Source organism: Pagrus pagrus, assembly GCF_965226575.1.
Source record: "Pagrus pagrus genome assembly, chromosome: 11".
NCBI classification, from domain to species: Eukaryota; Metazoa; Chordata; class Actinopteri; order Spariformes; family Sparidae; genus Pagrus; species Pagrus pagrus.
In genome coordinates, this window is record NC_140195.1 from 2,297,958 (window position 1) to 2,321,507 (window position 23,550).

General features: G+C 43.3%; 1 protein-coding gene across 2 annotated transcripts in view; it reads left to right on the top strand.

Moving 5' to 3' along the window:
- The first annotated feature begins 9,230 nt into the window (after positions 1–9,230).
- Positions 9,231–23,550, top strand: part of LOC311265061 (nucleolar protein 4-like) — a 157,758-nt gene continuing 143,438 nt past the window's right edge. For both annotated transcript variants that reach the window (XM_084366376.1, XM_084366377.1), the window contains exon 1: positions 9,231–10,787. In XM_084366376.1, the coding sequence (XP_084222502.1) occupies positions 10,350–10,787 (438 nt within the window). In that variant the 5' untranslated portion in view covers positions 9,231–10,349. The remainder of the gene's footprint in view (positions 10,788–23,550) is intronic.

Consider the following 23,550-nt stretch of genomic DNA (forward strand, 5'->3'; position numbering starts at 1 on the left):
TGTGTGTGTGTGTGTGTGTGTGTGTGTGTCCCAGCCAGGAGTCAGCAGCAGACCTCGTCCTCGACGCCCACTCACACTCCCTCCAGCTGACTGGCACCATGGCAACCGAGAGATCCAGCCAGCCGAGCAGGCGAGGCAGCCAGGGCCCTGTGTGTGTGTGTGTGTGTGTGTGTGTGTGTGTGTGCACTCGTGTCCATATCTGTGTGTAAAGGTGGGTCTCACTGGTTTGTCTCTTCAGTTCTTGTTGGTGTGTTTTGTGTGCGCACTGGGAGCATTTACATACATGTGTATAAAACCTCCTGCATTCTCAGGCCTGCTGTACGTGTGGTAGCTCATGCATACATACATACATATGTTTGTGAATGAGAGAGCAAATATGCATTTGTGTGTATGGTGATTGTTCATTTAAGCATGCAGTCGTGTTGCTGCGATGCTTTCAGTGTGTGTGTGTGTGTGTGTGTGTGTGTGTGTACTGGGTTGCTGTTTGGCCGTTGCTGCGTTAGAATGAAGAGGTTTTTTTTATCCATGGATGCTGCAGAAAAGGGATCAGGGCTCTTAACTACAGTCATCTCTGTATGGGCACCGGACAGCACAACTCTCTCTGGTTTAAAGGCCTGATGTTTAACCATTAAAGGTCAGTTTGACTCTGTCGTCCGGGTCCTCGACGATCCGCCTCCCAGAAAATCCAGACAGCAGGAAAATAAATCAAGCACATCAACATCTTAAACTCTAAATTTAAAAGGAATAATTTGACATTTTGGGTAAATATTCTCACTTGCTTTCTGCACAAAGTTAAGTCCGATGGCCGCATCATGTTTTGTCTTACCCCCGGGTTTTTCAGCTTTAGTTCCTAATGAGGAGAGAGTTTCTGTGGCAGCATGTGTCCGCCTCCAGAAACAGAGCTGCACCCAGCGTCTTTCTTTTTCTGTCTTGTTTGTGAAGCCGCAACTAGTTGAGGATCTCTGAACTTTTTAGAGAGGAGCTGTGGTTGTCACCGTCGCTCTGCAGCTAGATATCTGGTACCAGAGCTCAGTATATTAGCAAAACACAAAAAGCTGCAAGATGATTTAAGGTGAAACACTAACAGTAGTCAGAAAGATCAGTAACAGTAATCTGACAGTGGGTCTGAAACTTTAGGTCCATTAATTGATTGTCGATTAAGAGAAAAGTAAACACCAGCTATTTTGTTTCTCTGTTATACATTTTTGTGAACATTAACTGTTGCATTGACAACCTGAGCAATTTGAAGACGCCATCTTGGACTCTGGGAAATTGTGAGAGGCTGGTCACCAAAAGGATTTAAATGTTTTTTAAAGATGTATTTCAAACTGATTACAGTTGGTAAAAGTTGGAGGGTAGGAACAGGGAACGGTGGGGACCTAAATAAGGTTGCTGGTTTGAATCCCAACGTAAGGGTGAGAAAGGGGAGCATTGAAAACGTAAGTTCCTCTTCAGTGAAGTAGAGGAAAAGACCTTGAGTCAGGCACTGATCTTAATGGCCGACAGAAGAGGCCAGTGCCTTCACTCTTCATCCGTGTTTGGGACGGTTCCCCGCCCTGTGCAGGGCCTCAGCAAACTGACAGAGGAGATTTCAACACTTCAAGAGTGTGCGTGAGTCAAACAGCAGAAGAGAAAGAGGAAGAGGACAGTTTCACAGAGAAGGAAATCCAAGAGGCCCAACCCAGGACGGCCTCGGAAACAAAACCTGCCCAGAGCGGATAAAAACTGGATGGACAGAAAATAAATGACTCAGTTTTTTTCCCCCCGTATTTAAGCGTGACAGTGTGTATTACACAGACTCTACGACCTACAACCACACATGAAGCCAAACGTTGTGTGAAACCGAAGAGTCAAAAGTCGACCTGTGCGATCTCAGACGAGTCACGAGCAGAGCCGGAGCTGGAGGGTTAGCCACCTGAATCCACCTTCATTCAATGGAAATGTTTCAGTATTTCCCTTTATAGCTGTCCAACCTAGTCAGTTACAAACTCAACTCAACTTAATTTATAAACTGAAGCGCCTTTCATACAAACATGCAGCCCAAAAGGCGTCACATAGCAAAGCTGAAACAACACACACCAAAGTAAACAATAGATAAACACTATGCAGGACTAAAAATTACAATAATAACACAATGAAATTTTTTAAATACATTTAGGACATTTAGGGCAAAATCAATTAAAGAAAGTCAGTAAAAATGTCCAATGATTAAAACTTGAAGACTAAGGCCACAAAATGACTCCAAATTAAAAGCTGTTATTTTGATAATCAGTGTATTTTGAAGATTTTTGAAGGATGAACGCCGTTGCACAGGATGATATTTGTCTCGGGACTGAAACTCATTAACTTCTTAAATAGTTGTAGTTTGTCTAATTGCCCTCAAACAGCAGTTGGTTTCCCACCAGCTGCCCTCGTCGGGCAAACGTTGGCCTCCTGGACAACGGCACAGAGAGAAGAAAAAGGGGGAGCGGGAGGAGAAACGAGTGTTTTGAAACACACTTTCACTTCCCATGCTGGAAGGTTATTTTCATCCTCTTGATCGAGTTTCTCTTTTTTTGTTTTTTCTCTCTCCATCGGCTTATTCCTACGGGGAAAGCCAGGGACCTTCAGATAAGACGCACAGACACAAACATAACGGCCCAGTTTGGACTCGACTCAACTTCAGTTGTCTTTGAAAAACATGCACACAGACACAGCTCCATTTTCTCTCAACGCTATCTCAGCAAATATCTGTCGAATTTATCCTGATGTGTGTTAGAAAGTGTAAGAATAAAATAAATTACTAATTTGTGAGTATAATATGTAGCATTTCCACATATATTTTGTTTAGTTGTGTACTTTACATTATCTCCCAGGTCCCATTGAGGGATAAGACCTCTTTTTCCAGGGAGTCCTGGTCAAAAATAACTCCAACAATGTTCAAACCCAGACAAATCCATGATTTTATTCAAGGTTATGGGTTGTTTCATTCAGTCGGTATAACTTAAGGGAAAGAGCAATTAGTTAAGTTGGCGAATGAGACCAAAAATATCATCTAAACATTAGAGACATCCGGATTGGAAACGTTTACTCAAAGTAGCTGTTTAGGGTGAAGTTGCTGCGTCAGCTTACAGCACGAATGTTTCTCAAAGTTTTTAACGTGATCGACAAATCAACACAGATGGTTTCCTCCAGTTCGTGTTGTTGGTTTAGTTATAAGCTGCATTGCCAAGAGATGGGACTCTCGTGGGACGGGGTGCAGATAGCTGCCGAAGACTGTGACAGGTGCAGCTTTGTGCCACAGAAGAGGCAAACTGCCAGTCAAACAGCGATGAGGCTGAAGGACGCTGAGGCTCTGATGGCTTCTTGTTTGGATCTTGTGTTGAGGAAAACAAGAGTTTGAACCGTTGGAGAGATGTTGATTTAACTCCACAGTTATTATAGAGGCAGCTTGTGTTCTTCTACTAAATACATTATACCGGTGTTCATGTTATTGTGTCCACTCCCTGTATATGGCCAAAGTTCTCTGTTCTCTTTGTCTCTCTATAGCACTTCTCTGGAGACCATCAGGGACTTTTGTAGCTGCTCAGAGTGTGTGTGTGTGTGTGTGTGTGTGTGTGTATGTGTGTGTGTGTGTGTGTCTGTGTGTGTGTGTTGACGCCACATGTTCTCCAAGGAGCCCCTATAACAGCCCTCATACAGCAACTCACCTATAAACACAGCCACAACGTATGGGACTAGCTAAAAACAAAGAGTCCCAACGCACCTTAAAAGTACTAACACACACACACACACACACACACACACACACACACACACAGTACTGCAAGTTACACACTGTATTTAGTATTTAAAATAAACACGTTTCCTTTGTTCTGACTTGCAGTATATTACAGTATAACTCCAAATTCAGAGCTGATCTTGGATATTTCACTTTTGTGGACATTTTCTTTTTAAAATAATAAATGTGTGTGTATTGTAGGCCAGCAGGAATGAAAGGGAAAACATTTAATAATTTGTGCACAGGGAAAATCGATTCCATACTTTCATAATAAAACCAACCGACCAAACAGTTTTATGTAAAAAGCAGGAGTCAGTGTGCTGAATTCAAATCCGGGTCAGTATTTTCAAACATTTCTCAGTTTGTGAAAGGATGGCTTGAGTCCAGAACTCAACGTAATGTTCTCTACACTGGGATGGCTAGTATTTTATCTCTTTTTAAATTTGTGTCCTCAACCTTAAAGTCACCTTCTAACTATGTATTTATAGTTTGTTAAAAAGGGCGATTCTGGGAACATGGCAGAGTTTAGACGATCCAGTGAAGGCTGGAGCGGAAAGGGGCAGAGTTAAAGTATAAAAGTAGTGAGTCTATTTTCCTTTAAAACGTTATTTTGATTGTGAGTCAATAATTTTAAAATGTTTGTCCGGTCCAAATGATCGTTTTGTTTATCTCTGTGTAAGAATTCTAACAAAGTCAGTATGACGCTGTTGGTATCTGTGGTATCAGCGATCTACCGAGTCGTGGTAGTTGCCAGTTTGTGGTGAAAAAAAGTAAAAATGGCTGATTTCTACAGTACGTCCCCAGCACACTATACAACTGTACAACGACGGCGGTGTAGTGATGTGACTGCAGTGGAAGGGGGAGGTGGAATGACACATTCAGTGGATGAATATTATCAATAATTAACTGGCAGTTATCAGATTTTGATTAGTGAATCTTTACAATATAAAAAGCTTTATATGTCTGCGTCTGCCAGTGGGCCGTCACAATAAGAGTTGGCTTTCTAATATGTTAGTTTCACTACAGGAGACATCAGCAATAGTTCGAGATCCAGCTGCACAGCTATAGTAATTTTGCCAAGTGAAGACTTGGATATTAGAGGTTCGGCTTCACTCTGTGCTCTCAATAACTTCTGTTTTCACACAGTCATATCTGTTGCTGCAGATGCTGATTGAGCAACGATGAGAATCAGTCTGAAGCTGGCCGTGATATTCGCTCTGATAAGCGGAGACAAACAGAACTGACGGTTTCAGGTGGTTGTCACTGTGTGTTGTTGTGACGCTGATTCACTGCGCTGTTTGTCATTTCGACACGGCGAGCTCGCCGGCGTCTGGCTGGTCTCCGTGTGCTTGAACTGTCAGTATAGATAGATATAACGAAGGTGACATGATGTTTCTGTTTGATACAGAATCATGTTTCACACACAGCAGGTTAGGACATTGTTTTCCATCAGGCCGCAGATCATACAGGTAGATGCATGCTGTGTTCACTTCACAGTGGATGTTTGAAGCCTGAGGATTCATTCACTCCTTGGATTATCCCATTTCCTGTATTGGGAAGTCGTTCTCCTGTCTTTGGTGTGTTCACGAGCTTTTAAGTCGTGATGTGGGAACAACATGGACGCTACAAAGAAGATGGTTGTATTTTATCTCTTAGAGCGTTTAGACGACATGTTGCTAGCTGGATACAAAGGGTACATCAGGTTTGTTGCTGCACCAGTACATTCCCTAAAAACACTGATATATAGCTTTACCTGGCTTGTTGTCAGGGTTAATGATGATAAATAACTTTTCTAAATAATCAAAGTCACTATGTGGACAACAGCTAACTAACTAACTGTTACAACCTATATCACAGATGACATGAGCACAACAAATGTAAATGTAACACGTGAATTAATAAAAAGTGTCTAACCATCAACCAAACATTTACTTTTGTCCGCCATGTTTATGCAAATATGTCAAAGTCAGCGAGTTGTGCGCCAAAGTTTCCACCGAGATTCTGAGTTGTTGTTTCACCTTGAAGGCTCGTTCACATGAATCTACTCCTAAGACTTAAGTTTACTTTGAAGTCAGACTTGCTAAAGACCCCAACCATTTCCTGTTGCAAGACAGGAAGCAACCCCAAACAGCAAAACTGTTGTGGCCCAGATCTGGCTCACACGAGACCGGCACTGTTTGCCGGATCTGAGCCACAAGCAGGCCATAGCATGACCAGATGTCAGCCAAGAGCAAACTGATTAAACCCAAACTGGCCCAAATCTAGGCCACAGATTCCACTCTGGTGTGCTGGATCAGGCCCAGACTTGTCATTACTGTAAGGTAAATGTTTGTGAAGGCACCTCGTCTCTGGGGGGGTGCGTCCTGAAACCTCCTTTCTCTTTGTCTCACTGGTGTAACAGCTGTTTTATTTTACTTGAGATGACAGGGATTGCTGGTTAATAGTGTTGTCAGCCAGTATAAAGCTCATCGATCACCCATTTTTGTGTGTGAAAGAATAAGATCCTGGTAGCTCAGCTGGTAGAGCGCTCATCGCACATACAGAGTCTGCAGCGGTCCAGGGTTCGAGTCCAACCTGCAGCCCTTTGTTGAGTGTCATCCCATTTCCTGTCCTATCAAAATAAAGCCATAAAGAATGAGATCCCCAAAGCATACAGTCTCAACGTGCAGCAGACGTAATTTTATCATCGTACTTCATTCAACCTCCACAACATAAAATCGTCTTTCTGCTGATCCAACAACCACCAGCTCTGGTCTGGTCACAATAAACCCTTAATTCACTGCTTTAGCTCTGATAATATTCTGGCTCTGTGTACAGTTTCCTCCTCTCTCAGTTTTCTTCACAAATAATGTGGAAAAACACAGAAGTTACCCTTTAATGCCGTGATCACGGGGTGGTGGGACTCGGGGGAAGTTATGGTCGAACATCTGCACAGTTTTGAGAGCTGATTTTTCTTGTTGCTGTGAAAATCATATTACCCTCATACAAAATAACATGCAGAGGCAATATGAGTGACAGTGTTGTTGTGGAGACATCGTAGGAAGAATGAAACAAAACATCTGTTCTTGTTATGCAGACACGTCAGTAAAATGTGCTTAGATCTGCAGAACAGAAAGAGAGTTAGTCATAAGTTGCATTTTAAGTGAAGATATTTAAAGAATGGCACTTTAAAAAAAAAACACCACACTCACTTTCCAGGATGTAACTGTGAATTCACAGGAGAATAAACTTCTTTCCATAAATAAGTGCGAGGCCGAACAGACCTGGGCTGCGCCTCGGCTGGGCTGCCAGGGGGAACATGATGTAAACTGTCAGACAGAGTGCTGTTCCTCTTTAAGGCGGCTGTGTCGGGGGGGAGTGTTTTCAGCAGTCTGGTTTAGTGCCAGCTTCCTTATTTTGATGTGTGTACTGTTGCTGTTTCTACAGCAGGTTGCTGGCCTGCTCACACCTCGTCTCGCTTCCGTGATTTCAGGGTTGCGTCTGACTGTCGGATGGAGGCTCGGTGACGGTTGGAGACCTCAGCTGGGAAATAGATCCTCAAAAAAGAAATTCTTTAATTTGATCATCTATTCTAATGTAGGACTTGTTGATTCATTTATTTTTTTTGCTAAAACACAAGCACAGAGTGATTGAGAAAGATCAGATAAGATACCAAAGAAGCTAAATAAAAACCTCAGCCTCACTTCTTGCCGTCTGTAGCAATAGCTGCATGACATGTTTTCCTGATCCATTTCTCATTTGGATTTGTTGTGTTTTATTTCAAATGATAAAATATAAATGTACAAAAGGCAGGAAGCTAATAAAATGCTGCCATGTACTGTATAGTATATCTCTGGGTTGAGCAGGAAGTGCAAATATTAGAAGTCTTGATTCCTCTTGTGGCCTCAGCGGCTAAGAACCATGAACTCACAGCGCTTCAAGGCACTTTGAGATAAAACCTCCCATTAAATGTCTTCATTAGTGAAAATTTCTAATGTGTTAATCAATAAAATAAAATCTGATATCACCATATAGGCTGCAGAGGGCTGGCCCTGATTGGTTCTGTTTTATTGTGTTAAAGGAATAAAAGGCAAAGGAAGGTTTATTTGTAGAGCGTCTTTCAGCAGCACTTTAAATAAGACGTTAGATTGTAAAAGACAGAAAAGACTGGAAAGAAAAAGGCAGAAGTGGCAAAAGTCAACACATTCTTTACTCGAGTAGAAAGTTCAGATACTTGTGTAAGAGTAGAAGTACTGATTCAACTTGTTTACTCCAGTAAAAGTAATCGAGTACAGGCTCTGACATGTACTCAGAGTATCAGAGTAAAAAGTCTCCCTCTGAAGGACATTTGTGGTCAAAGCTAACTGAAGCTCACGTCATATTAATATAATTCAAAGACTATTAAAGTTAAAGGAAGGGTCAGTAGGATTTGTCCCAGCTGTTCCTGAACGCACCACAAAGATAGTTGATTGTTGAGTCTCATTCCCAGGACGTCAAATAGCCACATGTTGGGTTGGTAAAGCGTCCCGAGCAGCAACAAAGAGAGAAAATAAGAAACTCTCTGCAGATACGAGACACTAACACGCCTTTTCTCCCCATTCAGCCTCCCTCTCTGTCTGTTCACGTCTTTTACGTCTTTGTTTCGTCTCGCTGCATCTGCCGTGCGTGATGTGCTCTGAAAAATAATCTATAATTCCCCTGAAATGCATCAAACTAAAGTAACGAGCCTGTTTTGAAAATGTGAGGAGGAGAAAGTTCAGATATTTGTGTTCAGATGTAGAGAAGTAAAGTACAGATACCTGAAAAAGTACGATAACGAAGTACTTGTTCTTAGTTACTTCCCACCTCTGATCCCAGGACCCAAGGTTTCCCTGCAGAACATGTTATTGTAACAAGATTATCCATGTTATTCACTTCACCTCTTGGTCCTTTTAAAGGACATATATGTAGGAAAAGTTGATTTTTGAGTCTTAGTCCCAAACTCTCTGATGAAAATCTGATGCTTTAGGATGGCGGTCGACCCGTCCTACAATCCCAGAGCGTCATTATTTGAGGAGTTGGGAATGAGACTCAATAATCAACTTTTCTTTCACATAGGTCCTTTAATGTTGAGGCTGATTTGGTGATTTCCAATCAGTTTTCCAAAATGAGAGCGGGCTGATTGTGAAATGATTGCAGAGACTGACTGTTTCTGTTGTTTGGCACCAGTCAGACTATTGTCACACTTAACTTAACTTGTTTCTTATTAATCAGCTTCTGTGTTGCAACAGCTTCAGGACACGTGAGCACATTTTAATCAACTACATATCTGGATGAAGTGGATCAATCATCCTGATCAGTTGGTGTGAACAGCTAAATATTCTGCAGACCAATCATTTTATATAGGAAACTTGTTTTTTTTTTTAGCTATAAGAAGCAGATCTTTGGACATGCTGTGGCTCACCCTCACTTCAGTCTTTGTTACACCCCTTTCAACATCCACGGGACCGTCTGCAGCAGCGCGCGGCGCGTTTTGGTCAATTTTTGGACACTTCCTGCTTTCTGAGCTCGAGCTGCAGCGTGCGTGTCCCGTCGACTGAGCCCGAGGTTAACAGGCTGCTGTTGTCGCAGGCAGCAGTGTTGTTTTGTGTGTATTTAGGGATCACAGCTGCTGTATCGCGATATTGTAGTAGGCTCCGATCATGAGCGCTGTGCCCACCGTTCACACGAGCAGGGAGGAAATGAGGCGTCGCGCTGCGCTTTGAGGTGCCAGAGGAAGAAAAGACACGCAGGATTCAAACAGGTGTCCGGTTGTCTCCCATCAGCCTGAGCCCCGGAGGAGGAAGACGAGAGAGGAAGAAGACGAGGAGGAAGGGGATGATCTGAATATTTACCAAGAATCAATCCGCTAATTTCAGGACGTGTCGTTGTGTTTCTGTAAACCATGCGCTCCCTCGGCTCAGCGGTGATGGAGACCCGACAGCAGCACCGGGAGGAACCCGTGTTTTAAAGCCCGAAAACAGCTTGTTTGTGAAGATAAAGAGGTTGGAGAGAGAGAAAGCCGTGCCAGCTCCGTCTCAAGAGGAGGAAGAGGAGGTGATAGAGGAGGGGAGGCGGTGACCGACATCCCCCACGGGACAGGCCGAGCGACCCACGCTTCTAACAGGTGTGTCTGAGGAGGGCTCCAGTCTGCACCGCCCGCCCCGGCCGGTCTGCCTCCCTCCCGGTCCCTGCACCCTCAGCCTCATTGTTCGTGGTGACATTTACACCCACACAGGAGGCTGCTCTGGAGTTAAACTGGACCGTTTTGGCATCTCGGTGAGCGCTTATTCTTTTTCTTCTTCGCAGCTCTCCATTGGTGCGTAATAGCAGCGAGGAGGAAGGACGTCAGGACCCGAGCGGCTCGTTTTGACACGTTGATTCAGTGAACCGACGGGACTTTGTTGTGTGGGTCGTTTCTTTCTGCAGGAATGGAGAATTTTAGCGGGTTCGACTGATCCCACCAGAGCTTCAGGGGGGACATTTGAAGGTTTGGTTTGTTTTTCTCACCAGATTTGGACAGCTCGCCCCCTGGTGAAGAGGCAGGAAGACACCGTTTTATCCGGAGTTTAAACAAAAGTGCGTTTTTATCATGACAACCAGAAAAGCCAGCAGTGTGTCGGACACGGTGACTACCTCCACCTCCTCCTCCACCACCACCACCAACCACCAGACCCAGCCGAGGAGCCGGAGTCCCAGCAGCTACAGCAGCGGGGTGCCTGCGTCCGACGCGGCGGGCGGAGGGGCGGAGATGTTCGGCGAATTTCAGGACTGGTGCCTGCGGACGTACGGGGACTCCGGCAAGACCAAGACCGTGACCCGGCGCAAATACAACAAGATCCTCCAGACCCTCCTGCAGGGGGACGAGGAGAACAGCCACGGGGTGTTCCTGCACGAGAAGGGCAACAACCACATCAACGCCAAATTCAAATTCTGGGTCAAGTCCAAAGGTTTCCAGGTCGGGACGCTGCAGGACGCCAAGAACGGCTCGTCGGACAGGCCGGTGCTGTATGTCCCCATCAAGGCGACGGTTAGTCCATCTTCCTCTTTATCTCTGTGTCCTGTGTGCAGGATGCGTGCGGGTCCATCCCTGTAAGGTTACCCTTATTTGCGTAAAGAAATAAGGTGTGTGTGTATGTGTGTGTGTGTGTGTATGTGTGTGTGGCCCGAAGCTGTACAACATAACTTTCCCTGGCTCAGCGCCATGACCACAGCAGACACCTGTTCCAGCACAGAGCTGAGGGTGTTTGAACTGTTCACGTCACCACTGACTGACTGACTGACTGACTGACTGATAACATAAAAACAGTGTGATCAGTTTAATTGATAATGTATTGAAAGACACAGTGACAGGTGTGTGACACACTTCACCCACGTTATTGTGTTTGTGATGAGATGAAACCCAGAGAAGGAAACAAGTGTTGACATTTAGCAGGCTGCCACCGCTCGCTCTATAAATATCTATTGACTAGAAATGATGCTTCTGTTATGACAATACGGATGGAAATGACAGTTAGGAGGCAGCCGGGCTCGATGCTGCCGGGTATCACAACCTGAATTTGTTTACTATCTTTTAAAATGATTAATTCATGATGTTTTCCAGCAGAATTCAACACTGAATGTGAAAACACGAGGCAGAAATTCAGTTTATCTGTCTTTTCTTTGTACTGTTGTCTTCATTTGGAGTTAAAACGTGTCCAAATGACCCCGATTTCACATATTCAGCGTAAATAAATACAGAAAACAGCAAAATGTTCACTGAGAATGTATTTACTTTTGTTTTCCTCTAACCTCTGCCGAACATCTTCTTTGTAAGACCGACGTTGAATGTTAAAACACGAGCCACAGCATAAAGTTCAGACGTGTTGGCCCCTGTGATCTCATCTTTACGACCTGACGTGTGAGTGAACATTAGATTATCTGAGTCGGGTTGTGAGAGGCCGATTACAGCAGATCCTCTCGTATTTAACTGAAGTGAAAGTTGCTTCAGGTGCTTCCTCGTCTGTTTACTGTGACTGTGTGTTAAACTCTAGATGTATGTCAACACTCAAAACACGCTCACAGGCAGGAATAGAGGGCACATGACCGCAGAGAGTGTAGTCACATATGTGTGTATACGGTGTACTAAAAATAAATCCAGCGCTCTCTATACTTAAATCTTCTGCTCGTATGATATTTTGATGATTAGCTTTGTTTCTCAGTTGCGGTGCAGCTGTTGACTGGATCTAATTTGAGAATAATGTGTGATGTTGAGTTTTTGTTGTGCTCTGCGGGTGAGAAAATCTGAAGAAAGGCTCTCGTGGACTAAGAAAGTGTAAAAAGAGGAGGAGACGGGAAGCGTTCAGGTCAACGCAGTTGTGTTTGCATTCACGTGCTGAAGACGTAAATCAACCTCCATGTCCTGAAGGAGCTCATTTCAACCAACAGGTGTCAGGTGTGATGATTAGTCTGTCAAACTTCCACCATGAAGTAATGATATGGTTTATATTGTTGTTTCCACATGTGAGGAAGTTTCCTTGCTGTCAGATTTGTCTTAAAGTTGATAAAGTTGATCACCAGTGTTAGTGATCGAGCCTATTTGTAAACAATGTGTCCAGAAAAGACGCAGCTAGGGCTGAATGATGTGGGGGGAATCTAATTAAGCTCAATATTCACCGTGTATCACTGGTTTCAGCTGGCATTTTGCCGTACACTGTTTTTCCTAAGTGCTGGTACCAGTTTGCGGTGTTGCCTCAGGTCTTGCATTGTACATTTTTTATTGGACGTCTGTCTCTTCGAAGCAGAAATACTTCCTTATCACTGAATTGCCGCCTTTCTTTGTTCCCAAATCGTTCAAGGTTGCTGCTGGATCAGTGGACGCCATTTCTCCACCACAAATCCAAAGTTGTACTTGGGTTTCAGGTGTTGTTGTTGGCAGGCGTATACGCAGTCGACTCGGGCCACGTCTGATTGGTGGGGGTGTTTAAACGTGGGTCGGACGCGCATCCTGCAGCAAAATTAAACGCAGCCTCGGCGTGTTGCTTATCACGTTGTTTCAAATTTGGATTTAAAATCGATGAATCATTCAGCCGTAGATGACACCATTAAAAACTAGCTGCAATTTTAATCTCATAATCAAACAGTTGTTTATTTGAATGTAAAGCACTTTATGGTATCTTTACCTCTGCCAAGGATTGTATGATTTCACCTGTGTCTGTTTGTTGGTTTGTTGGTTTGTTGTTTTGAGGGATGGATCCAGGATTTTTCTCTTTCTAGGGCGTGTTTTTATATTTTCACTAACGAAATTTCTGACTTCAATACAATACCTTGAAAAATATCAATATTCGTTACCACGGGGCAAAATTAACATCACATTGGGGGCATAACATTTCAGATTTTTATTAATTGATAAATATAACGAGGCTTCTGAACTGTGTGTTAATAACAACAGCATCTAAGTGAATTATTTCTGGAGGAGCGACTAAAGATGATGCTTCTGTTATGACAGTACAGATGGAAATGACAGTTATAAGTCAGCCAGTGCTGCCTGGTATCACAACCTGAATTTATTCTTTATCTTTTAAATGATTAAGTGATGATTTTCCAGTAGTAACTATCAGTAACGTAGTGTCTTTTTTTTTACTGTTGTCCTCAGAGGTGGGACTATGTGGGAGTATCGATACTGCAAAAGTTTTGAAACCATTTCAAACATTTAGTATTGATATGTATTGATATTTTGAGACCTTCGACAACACTAGGAGTGGATTTAGATGTATTTTCGTAGAGGGAAGTCTTTTTCAGCTGCCATATTGTTAACATGTAGACATAGAAACCTGCAACTACCACCGATCTGAAGCTGAGATAAGCTTTCAGAGCAGTTTCAACGTATCTTTCATAGTTTTAGTGTCGTTGTTGTGACTGGTTGTTGTTGTTGTTGTTGTTGTGACTGGTTGTTGGTCCAGAGGCACAGAACATGAACTGAGGAGGATGCATGATCGTTTGGACACATCACTTTGGGCTCCATGAAGTTGTATAGACATTTTTTTTTTTTTTTTTACCATATTCTGATATTGTATAGATGGAATAATTAATTGAAATGAAAAATGATTGTAATAATCAGGTTAATTAATGGTGAAAATAACCGTTCCTTGCTGTAGTAGAAGAAAAGAGTTTACAGTCCTTGTTGTCCACGTCTGTCAGTCATCACCCACCATTTTTTTAAATAATCAATTCCTTCTCCTTCACATAATTAAGCATCAATGATCAATACTGATTAGTGGTTGGTGTGTTAATTGATATCAAGGTTCAGGCAAAGTGGAGTTCTCACAGACTTCAGGGATCTTGCCGGCCCGACAGCTCTGATCATCGTACCTGTTGCTCACTGTGTTGGACTCAGTCGATCCACATATATAAATGTTCTGTGTTGCTGAGACTTTATTCTGAGTTTCTGAACAGAATCAACACATTGAAATGTGTGTCGCCACTGTTGAGAAGATGTTGCAGGGAGGGAAACAAAGCCCTCATGTTTTTACTCTTCATCTTTTGACCGACAGCAGAGCTCAGCGGAGAGGAATGACTCAAACGTATGAATGAAGGGAAAGGAAAAGGGCGTCTTTCTGTGTTTGTAAAACGCTATATTTAGAAATAATACAATCCGGTCTATCCGTCAGTCAACTCCGAGCCGTCTCAAGCAGATTGGAGAGCTTCGTCTGAGCGATGTCTTTGTATCTGCAGACTGAGGCTGGAGCCGGGTTGTTCCAGTGGCTGAGCAGACAGGTTGATGTGAAGCTGAGAGGGGTTTGAGGTGCTCGTCGGCATGGTTACCGCTGGGCTAATTGCACCCCGTCCCAAATCATTTCATATGCAGAGGAAGACGAGGAGACAGGAATGGGAATCCTCCTCGCTGAGTCCGTCTCCTGTAAATCCCTCTCCTCCTCTCCTCCTCTCTCTATCTCCACTCTCCTCTCCCTCTCTCTTTCAGTGTCCCTCTGTCTCTCTGTCTCTCTCTATGTCTCAGTGTCTCTCACTCTCTCTCTCTCTGTTTCTCAGTGTCTCTCACTCTCTATCTGTATGTCTTTCTCTCAGTGTCTGTCTCTCTCCGTCTCTCAGTGTCCCTCTGTCTCTCTCCCTCTCTCTCTCAGTGTCTCTCAGTGTCCCTCTGTCGATCTCTCTCTCCCTCTCTCCCTCTCTCTGTCCCTCAGTGTCTCTCAGTGTCTCTCTGTCTGTCTCTCTCTCTCTCTCTCTGTTTCTCAGTGTCTCTCACTCTCTCTGTCTCTCAGTGTCCCTCTGTCTCTCTCCCTCTCTCTCTCAGTGTCCCTCAGTGTCTCTCAGTGTCTCTCAGTGTCTCTCTCTCTGTCTCTCTCCCTCTCCCTCTCTCTCTCAGTGTCTCTCAGTGTCTCTCTCTGTCCCTCAGTGTCTCTCAGTGTCCCCCAGCTGTGGCAGCAGCAGCAGCAGCAGCAGCAGCAGCAGCTCTGTTGAGTCTGTTTAGTATCTGAGGATCAGGCTGTTTAGACTGGAGACAAAGAGAGAGAGAGATTCCTCCTGTGCTCTCTTGAACTTACTAAGTGTGTGTCTGTGTTTTCTGCCTCTGACTGGACCGAGTGTGGGTGTTTTAGCCTGCACTCACTTCCTGTGTGCTGATGATTGAGGTTAGCATTAACAGGTTGCTTTAACCAAATCCAGAAAAAACATATTTTCTCACTTCCCTCTAGTGGAGTCAGGCAGTGCAGATAGATTTGTTTTAATTTGTCTTTGCCCCGATCTCAGTACGATGTTATGGTTGCTGTAAAAACCTCCAGAAAAACGACAACTAAAGGACTCGTAGCCTAAAAATAAAATGGCAGTGATGGTTGTTAAACAGTGAAGAAAACACCTGTGATGATCCAACGCTTCTTCACAATGTATTTAACCAGTGTAGCTGCTCACTAAAACATGGGTTGGCCTTGGTGTTGTCATGCTCTTCAACTTTTACCGAAAACAGGACTTATAAATAAAACAGTTTAGCCCAAATCTCTTCAGGAATTCAGGAAGTGAACGTCTGATGGTGGCAGTTGACAGCAGTAAAGAGAAACCGCTGTGTTACTTATTTGTTTAAAATCTCGGTGTCGCCGTGCAGATCGAAGCTCTGCGCTCGTCTTTGTCTCGTCTGCTACCTGTTGAGCGGTGTGCGAAACACACGTCTGGATGTGTCGAACTAAACGGCATCTAAATGCCGTGTTTATGGCTCAAATCAGCTTCCTGCTTTCTGTCTGTCTGCGTCACGCTGAGAGGGGTATGACCTGACTGCAACAACAGCTGATCAGACGGCAACCAGTGTTTATACACTGACACCGATACACAGATAGTGTGTGTGAGACGATAGAGGTGAAAAGTGATAAGTGCTCAGCTGATCTCTCTCAGGTGCAGAACGATGTTGGGAGGAAATAATTGAAAAAGACGTATCTCTCTCCTGAGGACTGTTAGGTTGACTTTGCAGCCAGCACTTATGAATGAATTAGGAGTACAGAGACAGTAAAACACACAGGTGAGACACATTACAGGTTGCTAGCAATCAGAATGGGAACTGACGCTCATCCTTTCCCTTTGTTTAGATTCATTCCTTCTTGTTATACGAGCTTTTCTTGGCCTTTTGATATTGATATTTATTATCCGTGTCTTTTTGTCGTCTGTAAATGTTTGCAGGACAAACTTCATCATTTAATATGCCTCGATTCAATACTGAATTAATGTCTTCACACAACAAGCCTTGACCCTAAATAATGATATTCTCATGGATCATGGACGTGGAAGTCGTCAGAGTTCATGTTCAGAGAGCGGACGTCACAGTGATTAACTCGTCTTCTGTATCTGCGGCCAAAGAAAGTACAAATTTATGGTGGTGACACCTCCAGGTTGGTGGTGTGTTCAAATAAGGGGCTGCAACTAACAATTATTTTCATCGTCGATCAATCTGTTGATCTTTTTCTCAATTAATTGATTAGTTGTTTGGTCCACAGAATGTCAGAAAATGAAAGGCCATGAAAAAGAGAGAGCGACGGTGACGTCACCAGCACCTTTCTGAAGAGTTGAGAGATTTTCAACGTGAAGAGCTGTTGTCCTGAAGAGTCCATGTTTGAAGGTGGGACGTCATGGAGGGTTCTAGTAAATCCTACTGTGTGCGGCACCCGTACAGCAGACGTACGACTGGTCTCAAGTGTTGTTCCCTCCTGGTGAAGGTTATTCCAGGCAGGTGCAGAGAAGTAGCCGGCTGCAGGTTGAACATGTTTGTCTGTAAGCATCCAAGTCGGGTGGTCAGTGCTCATGGTAACCGTAGATTTGGCAAAAGCCACGTTGTTGCTTTATTGTGCACGTTGTACAAACAAATTATGCTTTATAATGTGAACATGCTCTGGTTAAGCTCTTGTTGAGGTCAGGACATATGGATGTGTGTGGGTTAAAATGATCACTCTCTCATCTTTTGCGGGTTTTGGAGTTATTATCTGCGACCAAGTTGGGTGAATGATGTGAGAAAACTGTCGTTGGCTGTTAAAGTCTTATAATGAGACATGTCAGACGTTTGTGGTAAACAGTTTAATTAGCGTTCTGAACATGAGGCCTATAGTAACCATAGAAACAGTACTTCATGCAAAGTTAACTCTCACCCATCTGTTAAACTTGCATCAAACGAACCTTTTAAAATTTTCCTTTTTCCTTTGATAACTCACCATGAAATGAGGCGTCCAGCCTGGGACTTGTGCTACATTTCATCATCCTCTGCAGCCCGGTCCTTCTTGTTCTTTTTCTGCACAACAGAAAGCTGAAGTTATTAAAAAATGAGGATATGTAATACAAGTTTGTTCAACCTACTGGTGGTGGGAAAAAAAAGAAAAATCCTTCAGTTAATTCAAGCGGGCACTTTTTAATTAGCTTAATTAGTAGAGCGACCGCCCATATTGCTGTTGGGAGTCTTTGGTTTAAGAAGAAGAGAATATAGCCACGAGGTACATGTACAGTCCTTATTAATGTGAAGTCCTCTAATGCACACAACCATCAGAATATGTCTGTTTTATCACCACCTATCATGGCTTTGTTTTTACATTCCTTATCAATACTGAACTGTTTCATTTTACTCTGAATGTTCCCTCCGGTCAAACACAGTCCAGATGTCAGAAGGTTTAAAAATAATGAGAAAAAGATGAATACAGGTGTTAATTTATGCTTGTGTGGCGGTGGAGCCGCATGATAATGGAAAAGTAACATAGTGGAAGAGAAGAGTCTTTACTCAGGAACGGACTCTGTTGTACGTTAATGAGTCCAGTTTACAACCTGAGTTAAGTTGACGTTTAAGAATAAGGTCACGTTCATAAATCACACGTCTCATTAACCCTTCTGCTTCGACGTTACTACTCGTCTCTCCGCCTGTCGTCGGCCTGCAGCCTCCTCTTCTGTCTGACGACTTCACTCAAGACGAACTCGATTTGAAGTGTGATGCGATATAATGTATGAATGAGAAGATACAGTGACTCACGATGTTAGCTGCGATCGCTGTGCGGTGAAGGTCCCAGCTGTTACGGTGATTATAGTGAGGTCTGAAGATTAATGTGACAGTGATGCATTGATTTATTTTATTAGTTGGTGCACCTTCATACAGAAACAGTCTCTGTAGGATCCAGTGAACAGTTAGTTTCTCTGGTGTAAACACAGTCTGAAGTTCCAGCTGAAGAAGGAAGTGCTGAGTGGTTTGTTGGGACTAATAATAGTTGCTATCTAGACAGTCGTGTCAAGTACATGTGATGACTGCTTCCCCCTCTCCTCACTGGCTTCAGCCAGAGCTGCAGACAGAAGAGGGTTGGTCAGCTCGAAGCAGAAGCCTAATGTAGAGCGAGTTTATCAGCTGCTCCATCATCGCTTGATCAGTGGTGTTTTCTTTCGGTGACAAACGCTGCTCAGCCTCTGACCCACTGCCCTCTGTTCTCTACTCACGGACAGTTGTTTTCCTATTTGGAAATACGACTGAGCCAATCAGATGAAGAGGGACGTCACTGTCAGAGCCAGAATCAAAAATACTTTATTTATCCCTGAGGGGGAAAATGGGCACGTTACAGTTGCTCCTTCAAAAATATAAATATCACAGTACTGTATGTAAGAAAATAAGAGTTAGTAAGAACAAAATCTATGTAAAAGAAAAGAGCTTATTGCCATTTGCACAGGTACAACACAGTACAGGTACAGCACAGTACAGGTACAACACAGTACAGGTACAACACAACACAGTACAGGTACAACACAGTACAGGTACAGCACAGTACAGGTACAACACAGTACAGGTACAACACAACACAGTACAGGTACAACACAGTACAGTTACAACACAACACAGTACAGGTACAACACAACACAGTACAGGTACAACATAGTTCAGGTACAACACAACACAGTACAGGTACAACACAACACAGTACAGGTACAACACAGTACAGTTACAACACAGCACAGTACAGGTACACTGGAAGTCTTTGTGCTTTACTCAGACTCAGCTTTGAATAAATATAAAAGACATTTAAAACAGTTTCAGAAAGAAAATACACTTTAAACAATATAAAAAGGCAACCTGCGAAACTGCACATTATATACAAATACAGATCTTTCCCCACAAGTACACATAAACATACATATACATGGTAAAGTACTAGAATATAAAAAAGTGCTAAAATATACAAATAACTGTAAACAAATATTTGTATTGAAATTCAATATATCACAACTAAATATATATAAAATAGAAATTGTAACAGAAATAGAGATGTGGAGACATGTGTCATTTACACTGTGACTGCAGTGCAGATAACATTATAAATATGCTACATGATAGAGAGAAAACAGTTTGTGAGATAAAACACACCTTTAAAGGGTTTTTACTGTCAACTTACTGATATAACACCTTTGAACAAACATTAAGTAACTGCCTCCTCCAACAGATAACCAGAGAAGCTAACAGTCAGGTGACACCTGAAGTTACGACGGTCCTGCAAACGAAGACGAATCTGGTTATAGTGTGACTATACAACACTACTGTATGTTGCCAGCTATTATTTGCCTGAAAATACATTTTTTTTCATGTTGTAGAGACTCAGTATTCACATTGTTGTCATTTTACACATCATGCAAAGAGAAAACTTTGAGTTAATCCAATTAATTGATATATTGCGCGGCCATAACTGTGTCTAAAGATACACGAGTAAAGGTCAGCAACCTCGCCTCGTTTCAGGTCCATGTAGAAGATGTGGAAACTAATGAGCAGCTGTATTATAATACAGTACGATGAGAGACAATGTAGGATCGGGTTCATCCAGCACAACTTCTCTTTTGGGTGCCTGCTGAATAAAAACAGGCGAAAGGTCAGTTGTCTTTGTTGGAACGTATGATTCAGAGTTGGCGCCTCAGCGTCACTCAGCAGTTTTTCATTCCTGTGTTTTTGCTTTTTCAATATAACACATCCTGTCTGAACATCCCGCTGTGTCTCTGTTAATTAGCCACACTTACCTCCTTTGTGTGGAGGTGTCTTTATTGTATTGTGTTTCTGACCCGACTACAGTTGCTAAATGTCTCAGCGACCACACAGTGAAGAGCTGATGAATACTTTTCAGATAGTTTACACTGGGCAGCCCCTTGCTAACGTTACTTGCTTGTAGTTGTAGGAACCCACAAATGAATGCTTAATGTATCCCCCGCGCTGCCTTTCTGATTAGTTGTGCGGCATGGGAACAAAAGCCAAACGTCTGAAATGTAAACTGTGATGTCCTCAGGAGGAGCTGCTGCCTCACTCAGGAGAGAATCAGCTGGATCAGATCCACAGAGCTGCGCTGACTTGGAAATGACGCCAATAACCAGTGTTGTCTGCGCTCTTATCAGCACTGTGGTGGGATGGGAATCAGTATGTTTAGGTGAAACAGATGGATGAATGAGACCTCATTGTGTGTGTGTGTGTGTGTCTGTGTGTGTGTGTGTGTCCTGCCTTCTATTAGCAGCAACAGACACAAATTGTCCCAATGTAGGATCATGGGAGGAGGAGGAGGGACGGACAAATGACTTGCCTTCTTCATCTCTCTGTCTCTCTCGCTCACACACACACACACACACACACACACACACACACACACACACACACACACACACACACACACTCGAACTGTCCTGTGCATCTGGGGGTCTGATCGTCTGTGTGCGTCTGTTTAAAGGAGGGACAGCTTAATTGTTGTGGCCCCCTCTATCAGGCCTCAGTGATCTCTGCTATCTCAAAGAACCCCTTATTCTGTCATTATAAACCCCCTAAATTGACAGGAATTGGTCGGACTCTGGTGTGTGTGTGTGTGTGTGTGTGTGTGTGTGTGTGTGTGTCCTACCCTCCCTTTGACCCTAACCTATCATAAGCCTGTGTGAGTAAGCAACTGTTCGTCTGTGCAGAGGTTATGCGAGGGCCAGATCTTGGGTGAAGCGGTGGCTACACTGCCGCAGAACAATAGAGACACTAAAAATCAACGCTGTGATGTCTTCAAGAAAACTTTGAGCTGCTGCGCTGACAGCAGAGGCTTTGGCAGAATAACTTTAAACACCAGTGCATGCTGGGTAGTGTGACCTCTTGTCAACCTTCCTGTGACCCGTCTTCGTTTCTCAACTGTGGCTGTGAAGGAAATACAAAAGTTGCCCTCGTGAAGTTCCTCTCTGCTCACTGTTGTCTTTGGCTAGAGCTGATTATTCAACATCCAACTCATTTATTTAACAATGTCTGCTGATAGTCTGAGTACAGTGTCAGTACAGCTGATCAGTATTGTCTGGGAGACTCTCGCTGTCAAGTTGTTGAGATATATAAAGTGATTTTAACAGATGAAACCACTTTAACTCATAATGTTTGAATGAATTATGTTAAGAATCTGCACATCCATCCCTCAGGCTGCAGAGAGTAAATATACCTCAAACAATTTAATTACTGCCTTCGCCCTGCAGGGAGAGGCCTCGTCACACCTCTGACAGTGCATGAACTGTCAGCAAACCATGTAAGATGCTGTAGTTGAATAGAGAACCAACAGTAAACATAATACCAACCTCTTGTCCTTTAGAGCCAATCCCAGCTGGTGAGAGGGGGGTACAACCTGGGCAGGTCGGCAGGCAATCAGACAATCACACTCACGTTCACAGAGAAATTTAAAGTCGCCAGTTCAACTAAACTGTATTTAAACTGTTGGAGGAAGTCATCTGAAGGGAACCCGACTCCTGAAACAGGCTCTGAACGCAGCAGTGGACATGCTTCAAACTGCAGGTTGGAGTTGTAGTTCAGCCTCAAACTGAAACAATGAGTCAATTAATTGATTAACGGTCAAATCATCGGCAGCTTAATAGATTGTCCCAAAAAAACGTATCCACCATTTTACAGACAAAAGTCTTTCTGGGCCACAGTGCAACACGTGACGATGTAATTACACAGTTTGGCCACTAAGAAAACGGGCTTGTTTGGAGGCAAATAATGTAGCTTTAGTTACTAGTTACTCTTCAGATTCAGATTATTAATATAAGAAATAGATCAACTATTAGCAACAATTGAGTATTTAATTTTTAAATGACTTTATTTTATTGGCAGTTGGACAAAATATACACCAACACCAAAAATCTGGCCCATTATCAGCCAGGCCGATAACGGGCCGGTCCCTGTTGGCCTGACGAAACAAACAATTTGACGACACCATACTCGGCTTTACGACGTCTTCATTATCAATACATATTAATTTATAATGAAATAAACAGTAGTTGGAGCCCTTATTCAGTTACGACAACACAGGCTAAAAGACAGACAACATGAGGACAGCTAACTCAGCTACTGTACGCTAATCACACATCCATCAGAAGCAGACTGTCCCGTCCAAATCTTTGGAGGTTCTGTCTTCTCACTTTTAATTGTTTGCCGTTAATTTCCTCCGTGGCTCCCGAACTCTCAGCATGAGCCAGCAGGAGAGATAATTAACGGCAGTCGTACCTCTTTGTGTCAGCAGCAGTTAGTCCCAGAAAGTGACTGCTGTTGAACTGATGCTGCGGAGGTTACAGCAGCTCGAGATACAGGAGGGGGAATCACACACACACGCACACACACACACACACACACGCACACACACACACACACACACACACACACACACACACACACACACACACACACATGCACCTACCTAGTCGTTGTCTTTGTTTGGTGGATCAGTGCAAGTGTCAGATGTCTTGGAGCACAATGGAGGCAAACCCCCACTGTCAGAGAGTGTGTGTGTCGCTGCTCAAAGACAGACGGGATGACAGTGTGTGTATGTGTGTGTGTGTGTGTGTGTGTGTGTGTGTGTGTGTGTGTGTGTGTGTGTGTGTGTGTGTTTGTGCTCAGCTAAACCTCTTGCTGAGCAGCTGTATGTTGTTGACTGGTGGTGTAATTACGTTACTGTGAGTCCAGTGTATGTGTGTGCGTGTGTGTGTGTGTGTATGTGTGGGTTGGATAAGATGAAGCAGGAGACTTCATTAAAGGGTCGTTCCACTAAATAATATAAGATTATAAACATCTCTGCTTTGTGTTACTGCGCAGTAGTTGTGTGTGAAGTGTAATCCAGCTGCTGCTGCAGGTGTAATCTGTGTGTGTGTGTTCATCAACATCGAAGAACAGTTTAATCACAAACCGCTGTGGACGTGTTTGACACTGGTTGAGGTATTTAAATATATATATATATGTATTTTTTGATTGTGTTCAGGCCGTTCTGCTTTTATCAGATAGCTGACAGCATAGAGCCAAGCAGACAACAAGAGGGGGG